General features: G+C 51.0%; 1 protein-coding gene across 11 annotated transcripts in view; it reads left to right on the top strand.

The window, feature by feature from the left end:
* Window positions 1-12,806, top strand: part of GATAD2A (GATA zinc finger domain containing 2A) — a 97,461-nt gene that overhangs the window by 23,782 nt on the left and 60,873 nt on the right. For 3 of the 11 annotated variants that reach the window (XM_036996180.2, XM_036996181.2, XM_036996186.2), the window contains one exon: window positions 11,955-12,043. The exons of the other annotated variants lie outside the window; for them this stretch is intronic. In XM_036996180.2, coding sequence (XP_036852075.1) covers window positions 12,029-12,043 — 15 coding nt within the window. In that variant the 5' untranslated portion in view covers window positions 11,955-12,028. Of the gene's footprint in view, window positions 1-11,954; window positions 12,044-12,806 lie in introns of those variants that run through there. 11 annotated transcript variants of the gene reach the window in all.

Below are 12,806 nucleotides of genomic sequence, written 5' to 3' on the forward strand. Positions count from 1 at the left end.
TGGCAGTGGCTCATTCTGTGGTTATGAGGATTAAATGAAATCAGGCATATAAAGGCTTGGCACCACGCCTGGCGCCAAATAAAGAATTCAATAATTGTTAGCCACTGTTACGCTTTCCTTTTCCTCCTTTAGTAACAGAATCTCCTGTCAACATGTTAAAGATGAAAAGATGAGTCTCTGGATGTTGAAGTTGTATGAGTGGGCTCTCCTGTAGCAGTGTGAATCCGTGTGCCTAGCAAGAGCTTTCCCAGTGCAGAGTCAGGCCCTCCCCACCATGCCTCACTGGAACCTGATGCACACTCAGGAGGAGGCATGGACCCTGGGGAGAATGCAGTTCCCGCCCGGGCAGCAGTGTCACTGGGGTTTGTGGGACAGAACAGCAGGGCCTGGGTGTCAGGCCTGACCTCTGTTAGGTAGGACCCTGGTCTGTGTGAGGGGGCTGAAGGCTGAGCAGGGCCGTGGGCCGGCCTTTAAGAGGCAGAGGGTCTCCTGCAGGCTTGCCCAGTAAAGGCTTAGGCTGGTGGCCCCTCCTTGCCCTCCCTTGGGCTGGTGGCGTGGGACCCTGGGTGACTTCCCAGGGGATATCTTCCTCTGGGTTGGGTTGTCTTGGCAGAACTGTGCTTTGGAGACACTGGAGTGAGGTAAACTTTTTGTTTTGCTTGGGAATCTCACCCCACTTAGGGTAGTGGATCTCTGGGATGTATAGTCCTTGTTCTCAGCAACCAATGGTTTAGAAGTGTACTGTCGCCTAGATGACAGAGTGTGCAGTGGCCCCTTGTGTGCCTGTGTGGTGGCCTGAGTGTATTGGTCCTGTGTGTGCATGTGTGCATACATGCATGTACACGTGCCTGCATGTGTCTGTGTACCCACCCTGCCTGGTGGGGTGCAGCCTGACATGTGTACTCACTTGCATGTGTGCAAATGGAAGACGATGTTCCCATTCACCGGATGTGGATTTTGTGTGGCAGAACTCTATCTTGTGAGGCTCCCAGCTTTCTCTGGGGTTAGTCTCAGGCACAGCTGGAGCCTGTGTTGCCCGTCTTGATGGCTTGAGGTCTTATTTTAAGGTGGAGATTCACGTGACACTTGAATTGCACCTCCTAACACCAGGGGGATTTCAGTACTAAAACTTCTTACCAGCAAGAAACACTCCACCTCAGGGCAGAAGCACCAAGTGAATTGTGAGGCTCTAGTCTCCTGGCCAGCGCACACCAGAAGGTAGGCCCTTAGCTCAGGGGGGCAGTTTGGCCTTCATGGTCCTGCTCCTGTTGGAGCAGTTGTCCCCAGGTGTCCTTGCCCAGCACAGTCTCCATTCCACTCACTCCTTAGAGGCTGGCTCTTCTGAAACGTCAGCAGAACTCACAGCAGGGAGGGCCCTGTGGCTGCCAGGTACCTCCCCTGCCTCCTCGCAGCCCTACCTGTGAGAATCGAGTGACGGGCACTGTCCATGTAGGGCACAGGTTAAGTGACAGCTGGGAGAAGCCAGGTGTAGCCCACCCGCACCTCAGTCTTGACCTCAGTGTGCCCTGTAGGGCTGCGGCCCATGCTGTGAACCCCCTCCCCTCTGTGAGGAGTCCCTCTGTTCCTGGCATCCTTTGACCATGTTTATTGTCAGAAAGGTGTGGTGTCTGTTCATGTTGTTGCTCAATTTGTTCTTAATTGGTGTGTATAGTATAAGCCACGGAATACCGATTGATGAATGTTGCCATCGTTATAGTGTCTTCCTTTGCACTTTGAAGCGTATTAGTCAAGTCACGCGGGTTTTGTGATTACTGCAGTACATCATCAGGGTTTGCGGCAGTGATAAATCATCTGGGGCTGGGACCTTGTGGCAAGACCTGGGTCCTCTGGGCTGACCGTGGGGCCTCAGGGCTTACAGTGCTGTGGTGTGGTTGGGGGCAGCTCCAGCCATGTCTGAGGTGCCCCTCATGATGGTGTTGACCATTGGACCTGGTCCCTGATGGTCAAAGAGGCTGAATTCTGCCTCTCAGGAGTGTGGTTGAGCAGATGGCTGTAGGTAGTTTCTTATTGAAGACCCAGTATCAGACTGGATTTCTAGAACTACCAAATCTGCCCTCCTTTCTGAAACTCGGCATGGGGGCATCTAGAAGGTTTGTGGGTAGATGGCAGTGACCCTACCGCCTGCCTGGGTACTCAGTAGCCACTCTGGATTTGGATCTGGGCAGACTCTTTGGTGTTCTGGAAATGACCAGATTAAACAGATCATAGTCACTGGTTCCTATCAGCCCAGAGGATGGGACCCTTCTTGGAGGTCAAGGTGGCAGAGGCCGCGGGAGGTTGCAGGTACGTCCCACTGGTCTGGTGGGTGCTTTTCCTCAGCAGTGAGCTGGGGTCGGGGGTTAGAGGTGAGAACTGGAGGTCTTAGCCCATTTGCATATCTTCGCTGAGATTTCTGCCATTCCTGCTAACTGATCAAAATAGTCAGTCTTAGAAGGGTAAGTTATGTGAACTACTGTGGATTTTTGTTTGGATTTCAGGCCCCTCAAGTTCTTTTCCTCTAGGCCTGGGTCTTCATTTGCATACAGTGGGGGTACCCCAGAACTCTGCTCCCTCTTTAGGTGCTCTTGAGCAACAACAGAAGTTTTCCCTTCCCCCTTCCAAAGAAAAATATCCCAGAAAGTAGGACACATTCTTGAACTCCACCTGCTGTAGATTACGAGGTTGGGCCAGTCTAGCTGCTTATTGACCAGGACCTCCTGGTTGAAGTTGGTTGGAGGGGACGTAAACTCTGGGCTCAGCCGATGGCTTTCATGCTACTGCCCAGAGAGACTGGCGGTGATTCTCTGGTCTGTGCCTGCCCCTGAACACGCACACCAGGGTTGGTGCTGTGTGGTCACCTAGTGCCAGAGTGAGCGGGCTGTCGAGTCTGGAGCTGTCTTCCAGTTGTGGAAGAGGTACTCAGCTGGAGGCTTTGTTCCTGCTCTCATGGCCCAGACAGGCCTGCAGCGGCCTGGCCAGCACCCAGGAACCTTCCGAGGTAGCTGAAGACAACTGGTGGGAGAAGGATTCTCACTTCTCCAGGACGTTGCCTGTGTGTTAAGTAAGGTGTTGCTTCTTTAAAAACAAACTGAAGAAAACTTCCCACAAAAATAGAGTGGCTTCAGGTTTTATTTCTTGACAAGAAAAGAAACACAATCCAGAGTTGATGCAGCTGGTGGAGATGCTGCACGGCACAGAGGCCGCCATGGTGGTGCGCTCTTGGGAACGGGGCTGGCTGCCATTGGAACCACCTCTTGGCCACCTGCTGTGCTGGAGGCCATGTCTTCTGCAGGTGGTTTCTGTGATCTTCCCAAATTTTCTTGTTTCGACTGGTCCTGGAGACTCAGCTGCCCTCTCCTCAACCTTACCCTTTATTAGTTGTCCCAGGCAGACTCTGCATGTTTTGCAGTCACAGTCACACAGGGACATGTGTGTTTGCAAAGGAGACTACCTGCTTTCCCAAGCCAACAGGCAGGGAAACCCAAGTTATTTTGCCCTATTCACTACTCTATTTGGGAGCAGTTGACCAAGGGATAATTGCAGTTCTCTGTGCATTTCTATCGGAAACGACTGGCAATAAAATGCGCTCCCTCTGTGTGAGGTGGGCACCCTGTGAGGAGTTACTTGGTGTTACTGTTCTCCATGCAGCTTCCTTCGACTGAGCCACTGCGGCAGCTCCCCTGGGCCTGGCTCTGCCGCACATGATAGGTGGGCTTGGTGCTGCAGTGTCTTCGTTTTCCATGATGCTGAGGGGTGGGTGCGCCATTTGGGCTAGGTGTCCAGGTTTCCCTTATCTGGAGCTGGATGTGTTGGGAGCTCAGGGCTCGCACCCCTGGTGGCCTGTGTAAGGCCCCCAGTGGCTAGCCCACGTGCTGCAAGGACTAGGTTTGGGTTGGAGTCTGATGTCTCTGGCTTCCATTTTTAGGAAAAATTTGTGTCCGAAATGATCTGGTCATGTTTACCATTCACTTGACAGGCATTTCTTCCTTCGTGGTTGTGACCTGGACTTGGAGGAGGTGTGCGCAGGGAGACAGAGTGCTTTGGGAGGGAGGAGCTGGCATGAGTCTGTTGAGGTATAATGTCTGATGCTGCTCTTATCTCACTATTCTGAGTTCTTGCAGTGTCTTTCTGTGCAGTTTATTTGGCGGGTGGAGGGAGGGATGTTCATAGTGGAGGATGTCGGAACATGGCTGGTCTGGGTAGCAGGATTCTAGAGCCTTACTTTGGGCTGTGGGTATACCAGGCCCATGGACTTTGTTTTGTACACACTTGGCCCCAAAGGATTAAAGTGATGTATGGGGTTCTACCTCAAAGAAGAGACATGGTGCTGAGTGAAATAAACCTGGCACAAAAGGACACATACTGTGTGGTCCCATTTACATGAAGTCCCTAGAGGTGTCACATTCATGCTACGTGTAATGGTGGGTGCCAGGGTCTGGGGGAGTTAGTGTTTCACTGGAACAGTTTCGGTTTTGCAAGGTGATGGGTGGCGGCAGACAGTGATGGTTGCACATCATTGTAAATGGACTTAACACCACCGAATGGGACACTTATAAATGGCTAAGAGGGTCAATCTTTATGTATATCTTACTGGAGTAAGAAATATTTTTGAATTCACAAATATCCTGTATCCTTATGAGAGTATGTGTTTTTTTCCTTCAAGGGTTGGGTTAGGGAGAAAATAACAAAGGCACTCAAATTTTGGTTGCCTACCTTGTGCCAGATACTGTGAGATAAAAAAAAAAAAAGGATCTCTGTGGTTCTGGAGGTTCATTGTAACATCATCTTGGGAGCACTGGCGGGCAGAGACTGCGTGGGTGGTGTCTGGTCCCCGGAGGAGTGGGGCTGGCCATGCTGTCTCTAGCACGGTAGGGGGCACGGGACTTGGATTTTCAGGGGTCCCGGGGCAGAGTCCCGGGGCAGCCCAAGGTCTTCTCCCCCACTGTGCTCGGCTGGAAGAGCAAAGGTACTCCTTGTTTTCTTGTGGCTGTTCCAGCACGGTGCTTGCTGGTGTGCGTACCGAGTGGGAGACAGGCCCCCGGGCTGCTCTGCGGTACAGAGACGTTACTTCCTCTTCTCCTCTTGTGAGTAGTCTTCAGGATGTCCTGTAACACTGTGATGCTCTGAGCATCCTCAGTGCTAAACATATTAACCCTTAAGACATTTCCCAGGCTCAGGCTTGTCTGGATGTGCACATTGGATTCTTGAGCATTGTGAACATGGGAATTTATCTGATGCTTCAGACTTCGCTGTGGACTTGCCCAGGCTGCTGAGTGAGGGAGCAGACGCAGAAAGGAGTCCCTAGATAGGAGTCAAAAGTTTCTGAGGAACAACATCAGTCACAGGAGTAAGTGTAAGTGCTAGTTGCATCTGTTTGAGAGCCCACATGGTTCCAGGGCCTGTCACTGGGTCCTCGGGCTGGCCTCAGGGGCCTGGTGATTCCCACTGCCAGTCCTCCTTCCTGAGGAGGAAGTGCTGGAACACCGGGGATGGTTGGGGGTGTGAGAGGGAGGGACGCCTGGAATGCCTGGGGGAAAGGAGGGTGGGGTGGAGTCTGGCCTTGGAGCAGGGCTCTGTTGGAAATAGCGTCACCGGTCTTTTAGGTGGGATAGGAAAGGAGGAGGGGGTGCTGGGGTAGCACCTGCTTCTCAGTGGACACGTGGGAGGCCTCTCCAGACACTAGGCCTCAGAGGCCTGTGGAACCTCCAAGCACCCACCCTGCCTTTCCTGTAAACAGCCATGTAGGGGAGATGGGGAGAGCTTCCCTCTGGGAGGCTCAAGGCTCCCCCGGGGGCTGTGGTGGCACTGTGTGTGGCCTTGCGTCTTTCTATGTTGCTTCTTCCTGGTGTTGACTTGCTAATAAGGGGTAGGTTTTATATTTATATTGCTGTGTTTCTGCCTCCAGTCCGTGGTGGAAACACACATTGGTTAGGTATTTATAACTCACAGAGGATGCCATTCTGCCATTTTCTCCTCCATGTCTCAGTGGGCCTTGCATAAGGAGGTGAATGAGAGCCTTACTCTTGCACAGCCTTTGGGGAAGAGAACCCAGTGGGATGCTGGGTGTCAGATGTCAAGATGAGTTGTGCCAAGTGATGTCAAGATGAGTTGTGTCTGTGATGGAAGGGGGAAATGGGGAAGGACTGGTTAGGGAGAACATGCCCAAGTAACAGGTACTGGAGACTGAGGGAAGAGTGGGAGGAAGAGGGAAGGAACATCATGTGCACAGGACTGGCAGAGGAGGTGGAGGCAGGTGGATGTGGCAGGTGAAGAGTCAAGACAAGGCCAGTGTGCTTGGAGCCAGGAGGGGTGTCTGTGTGTGTGTGTGTGTGTCTGTGTGTACGCGCGCGCATGTACATGTACAGGTCATATGTTTATGCCAGGTGTCTCAGGATCACTTGTGCCCCAAGCAGGTGGGTGGGGCCTCGAAGGCCATGTGAGGTGTTGCCACCACTGGGAGCCTTAAGGGACTTAAGGAGGGGCTGTGTTGGCAAGGTGCAGGAGTGGCTGCTCCGTCCCTTAGTAAGGCTGTAGTTTCCATGACTGAGGGGGGACGGACAGAGGCAGACCCAGGGCCTGGAGGGCACATACTGGCCATTCTCCAGTGGACGCTTTGGCTTGACAGTGGTGGCAGGCCAGCTCTAGTTGCCAAGGACGGGCGTGTGTGACCAGCCTCACCAGAGACTCCTTGGCCCCTGAGGGGCTGGTTCTTCTAGTCTGCCGAGTCATGCTCTCCCCTACTCCGTGGGGACAGGGGGTTAATGAGCCTCTATGCTTGGGGAGAGCAGGTATCACTTTGTCTCCTGGGGTTCCCGACATGGAGCTGGAGCACCTCAGTGTGCCTCTGCACTGACTTCTTGTCACAGAAATGCTACCGTGTCTGGGTCACTTCTGCCTCTTCAGTGCTCTGCACAGCCCGGCAAGGCTGCTGATTCCTGCTATTTCAAGGACCAGTGGCTTTGGGCCACACCGTCTCTGCTGCTGCTACTCAGCTCGGCCTTAGAGGTGGAGGCAGCTGTAGACAGTGGGCACTCGGGTGGGAGTGACTAGGTCCTGGGAGTGCCATTCACCAGAATAGGCGCGGGCAGCAGTTTGCCGATCCCTGTATTTTAAATTGAATCTCTGGCCCAAGTTGATCCTTCCCAACCAGCCTGCACATGTTGGAGCAGCAGCATGACGTCTGGACTTTTGGGAGATGCTCCGTTGTTGCCTGCCTTGGTTTCTCCCTTCAATAGGACTGGCCAGGGAGTTCACCTCCTTGATGCTTCAGTGGTGCAGTTGTAACACTGTGTCTCTTATTTCAGTGGTACTCGGTTTGTGTGGAACAGGTGGGCTTTGTGGGCCCAGGGGTGGGAGAAGGTGATGGCTTTGTCGGGTTTAATCTCAGAGTTTTTGGCTTAATGTCACAGCCCCAGGACTGTACCCAGGGTGGGTACAGAGGCTGTTGAAGAATTTTAGAGACAGTGCAGATGTTGAGTAAGTGCAGACGGTTGTAAGAGGAGACCAGAGGTGTGCAGCTTCCATAGGGCTGGGCCTCGGAAGGGATGACACGTCTTGGAGAGCCCAGGCTTCGCAGTCGGCGACTCTTGGCCCCAGAGACCTGTCCCTGCGCAGGCCATGGGAGCTCCAACCTGAGTGTCTCGGAACTGGAGCTCCCCAGACAGTCGGAGGTTTCTGGCTGGTGCTCATCCCCTTCAGTTAAAGGGGAGTCTGTGTCAGCTGCCGGAGCTGGAGAGGGTGAAGTGGCAACAAGGGACTTCTGTTGCCCAAAGTGCAGTGACTTGATTTCATGTAAATCAGTGTGGCTGCCTCCTCACCAAGTGTGATCTCCAGCAGGCTGGAAAAACGTTGTGTCTGGGTGTGTTGCAGAGTTGGGGGTCTGTGTGTGCGTGTGTGTGTGTGTGTGTGTGTGTGGTACATGGTGTGTGTTGTGTGTAAGTGGAGTACCCAGGTGCAGGGTCAAAGCCAAACCGTAATGATTTATCAGGGGAGCGAGAGAGTCTCTCATGAGTTGGTAATTGTGTACTTAAGGGTTACTTGATACTGTTTTAAATGTATGGGTTGGAAATAAAAACAGTAAAAGCTCTTTAAACCCGGCCAGTTTGAGGTGGATGGCAAAACAGCCCAAGTGCTGTATCAGTGAAAAAGCGATTACAGTTTAGAGAAATGCTCCTTCCTAGTCCTGAGGGTGCCAAGTGGGCTCTGCTCGGTTTTGGCTCCTTTGTGAATATCATACTAATTGTATTCAGGGGCTGCTGTTGTGTGGGCTCCTCAGATTGGTTCCTTCTCTCTCTGTGTTAAACTGTCCCTGCTCATTCATTCCATAAATATTTATCGAACCCCTGGTATGTGTTCGACACTGTTCTGGGTGCTTGAAATAAAATCAAGCCTCAGGCAGACACCCCTTTCCTTGTGGCCTGTTTTTTCTTATTAAGGTATCATTGATATACACTCTTATGAAGGTTTCACAAGAAAAGCAATGTGGTTACTACATTCACCCTTATTTTCGAGTCCCACCATACCCCATTGCAGTCACTGTCCATCAGTGTAGGAAGATGCCACAGAGTCCCTACTTGTCTTCTCTGTGCTACACTGTATTCCCCATGTCTTCAGTGCACTAATCATGATACCCCACAATCTCCTCCCTCCCTCCCCACCCACCCTCCCACACCCCTACCCTTTGGTAACCACTAGTCCCTTCTTGGAGTTGTGTCTGCTGCTATTTTGTTCCTTCAGTTTTGCTTTGTTGTTATACTTCACAAATGAGTGAAATCATTTGGTACTTGTCTTTCTCCACCTGGCTTATTTCACTGAGCATAATGTCCTCCAGCTCCATCCATGTTGTAACAAATGGTAGATTTGTTTCTTTCTTATGGCTGAATAGTACTCCATTGTATATATGTACCACATCTTCTTTATCCATTCATCTACTGATGTACACTTAGGTTACTTCCACATCTAGATTATTGTAAATAGTGCTGCAATAAACATAGGGGTGCATATGTCTTTTGTAATCTGAGAGGTTGTATTCTTTGGGTAAATTCCAAGGAGTGGGATTCCCAGATCAAATGGTATTTCTAATTTTTTGAGGAACTTCCATACTGCTTTCCACAAGTGTTGAACTAGCCTACATTCCCACCAGCAGTGTAGGAGGGTTCCCCTTTCTCCGCATCCTCGCCAGCATTTGTTGTTCCTAGTCCTTGTGGCATTTATGTTCTTTTTGGGTGAGAAAGTCCATAGACAAAGTAGCTGTGTTTTGTGGAGTGTGCGAAGAGGCCAGGGCCATGGGAAAGAAGGAGCAAGGTGAAGGAGACATTTGAAGAGGGCCTTGTGGGGCGGGGGACACAGAGAGGTTGGGATGGGGGAGTGACGGAGGCAGAGGGAGCAGCTAGCACAAATGCTCTAACAACTGCTGCAGCACAGATGTTTCTGAGGAATTGTATGAAGCTGATGTGGACTGCCTTTTTGACATTTAGGGCTTACTGTGGAGTACTTATGGTATGCTAGTTAGGCTTCCAAAGGTCATTTTCGATTTGGGGTGCCAGTTGAAGAATTGATTGCTAAAATGATAATGTATCTGGGATTTCGTTTAAAACATAAAAAGACCCCTTTATATGTTGGAGGCATGGCCAGGAGGCCAGCATGGCTGGGACAGGGCACTGGGTGGGGTGCCGGGACCAGGAAAGGACAGGGCTTTGCTCTAAGCAGACCTGGGGCCACAAGAACATTTCTGACTGAGGAATAATAGCAGGGGTGCAGTTTACAGGCGTCTGTCCTAGCTGGGAGGATGGTGTGGGCAGTGGAGACAATGAGCAGGGGATGGAACCCAGATGTGTTTGATAGCAGAATTACCAGGATTTCCTGATGGGATTGGGGAGTGGTAGTCCCATCAAGAGGGTAACCCCAGATTTTAATCTGAGCAGCAGGAAGACTGGATTTCCCACGAGCTAACATGGGAGAGCCACGGTGGAGTGTGAAAGTCTGCATTTCCCCTAAAACTTCTTACACAGTGCGTTCTACCCCGTTATGTCCTGTGTGTGTTTTGGTAACATTGCGAAGATGACCTTGTTCCTTGCAGGGTTAACCCCTCAGGGAAATGTCTAACAAAGTAGGATACTTGGATCATAGAAAATCAGTTACCTGCATGTGCAAGGGTATATATTCTCTTCCATCTCTTGTCTGTACACTCACATCAGACTGTCTTAGTCACTGTAGCTTTAGGGGAAGTCTCGAAATCAGGTGTAGGGTAAGCCTTGCAAATTTATTCCTCGTTTTCAGTGTTTTCACTATTCTAGATCCTTTGCATTTCCATGTAAATTGTAGAGACAGATTGTTTTTCTACAGAAAGGCATGCTGGGACTTAGTTATTGGGATTGCTTTGAATCTATGGATCAATTTGGGGGAGAACTGATACCTCTGACCCGTGGACAAAGCATGCCTCTTATTTCTCTCAGTAATGTCTTATTGCAACTTCAGTTTATAGGTTGTGCACATTTAAAAATAAAATCAAGGTTATCCTTAAGTATTTCAGATTTATGCTGTTGTAAATGGATTTTCAAAAATCCATTGAAAAATCACATATAGAAGTGCTGCTGCCTTTTGCATCCTGATCCTGAAGGGAGCAGGTGCTCCGAAAGCCCAGGGCCCCTGTTCTGAAGCTTTCCTCCTTCTGTGTCAGAGAGAGAGGCCAGGGCTCAGGAGGTACGAAAGAACTAGAATAATGGTGTCCACTGTGTTTCCCAGCCTGAGTGGGGCCAGAAAGGAGCTAGCCCTTGTGATGGCCACAGCTTGCTGGGCGCCAGTGGAGAGAGTACTAACTAGGTGCTCCTTGGTGCCCAAACGTCTTCCTGTGGAGTTCACTGTATTTGCTTATTTTGCAAGTTCCCCTGTGGGAGTGTTTCTTGCCATCCATGAGCTGTGAATTGCTGTGAACCTAGTTTAAAAATAAAGATTTCATATTAGAGCGAGCTCCTGGTAGTCATGTGGGCTCAAAGAATGACAACACAGGTGATACTGAGAATATTTGGCGAGCTACAACTGACAGCGCGGCCCAGGAACCCTGGACCCCGCTGCTTTGTCGGGTGCAGCCTCTGAGCATGGAAGGAGACCTGGATGCCTGACTCACAAAGGAAGGGGAAGTCTCGCGGCCACTCTGTCTCTGTGGCCTTGGGAGAGTTCGGAACATTCTGGAACCTTACTTTTCCTGTCTGTAGGACTGGCAGTCCCTTCCTTCCAGGCGGTGTAAGCCCTGTGGAGGTGAAGCTGCCTCCTTCTGAGAGGTGAGGTCTGCCTTCCCCCAGGCACATTGCGCCCTCAACTTCTTGAGGGCGAACCCTACCCTGCCTGGTATGGTGGGGTGGTTTCTCTGGGGTCTGTGTCAGGTAGCACAGAAGTAGGGGGCAGCAAAGAGGTCATGTCTGGAAAGGGAGACCTGGGTGACCCTAGGCAAGTTCCTGAATATTTGGAACTTCAGGTTCCTTTATCTGTAAAATGGGGACAAATGTGTATCCTACTCCTAAGTTTGTCCTGGGGAGTCAGGGCAGTACTGAGTTTTAGCACAGTGTGTGGAACTCACTGCTGAGCACCTATGAAATGCTAGTTATTACTGTTCTGCTGTTAAAGGCATTACTATTATAATAAAAACCTTGATCCACTTGTGTGTATTTGGTGTATTGGTATGTGGCTGTGTACCATCTCATGTTCTACCCCTATTGCTAAAGATGGTGTCTGGGTTGCTGGTGTTCATTGGTTAGCCCCGGATTGGGTCATAGGTCAGAGACTGGTAGAGATTTATTTCCCCAGTTTGCTCCTCTGTGGTAGGTAGCATGGGCAGAGCTCTGGCTGAAATTTTAAGATTTCACTATCCTACTTCAGGGGTCAGAGACATTTAAAATTGCTGGTATGTTCCAGAAACTTCCCTTGGAAACTCAGTGTTTCTTTATCCTCCACTTTAGGTTGGCCAGCATGTTTACACAAACTACTGTTTGATGTAGCTGCCGTCGTGGTCAGCTGGTAGGACCAGTGTCCCATGCCCAGAAGCCAGGTGAGTGCTCAGGGCCTCTTCTCTGTGGAATGAAGGCTCTGACCGGCCTAGAAAGGCTCGTTTAGCTCCTTGGACATTTGAAATTGAGCTGCTTCAGAAGTTGGTGGCTACCTCCTAGATGTGCTGGACGGGGACAGGCCCCCCCAGGATTTTGTGCTGGGCCGTCTCTCTCTACAGGGCCTCTCAGGCCCTGCCCACTGCCTCCAGGGAGGCCGTTTGTTCTCTCTTCCTGTCTCAGGGGTCACTTACTTGAAAAGCTCAGGCCTAAATAGGATGAGCGGCCCTTTGGGAGGATCATGGGCAGAGGATAATCCTGTCCAGGTGGCCTTTGCCCTTTGGCTGTTTTTGTGGTTTCTTAAGGCTGACCAAAATGAGTAGAATTTGTCCTTAACCAGTTGGGCCTGTACTGATGCTGCAGGCTGGTCACTCTTATTTGGCCGTGTGCCTGTAGGGAAAATCCAAGCCAATGTCCCCTCCCCTGACTGTGCTTGGAGCTCTCAAGCAGAGACTGTTAAGGGCTGTCAGGACCCAGCAGGACAGAGACTGACACCTGGGTGGGATTTTGTCGGATACCATCAGGGCCCAGGCAGCCCTGTTTTGGGTCAGGGCTGCCTACGTGAGGAAGAATGTAGAACTGAGAGTCATCATAGAACTTGAAGGCAGCTTGGAGGCCTCCTGGGTCAGTCAGCTGCTTTGTTAGAGGCTGGCCAGCGGGTGACTTGCTGAGGGGTGTTTACCCTTCTAACAGTGCCACAGCTGCTAG

This window comes from Manis javanica, chromosome 13 (assembly GCF_040802235.1).
Source record: "Manis javanica isolate MJ-LG chromosome 13, MJ_LKY, whole genome shotgun sequence".
In the NCBI taxonomy this organism is placed as follows: domain Eukaryota; kingdom Metazoa; phylum Chordata; class Mammalia; order Pholidota; family Manidae; genus Manis; species Manis javanica.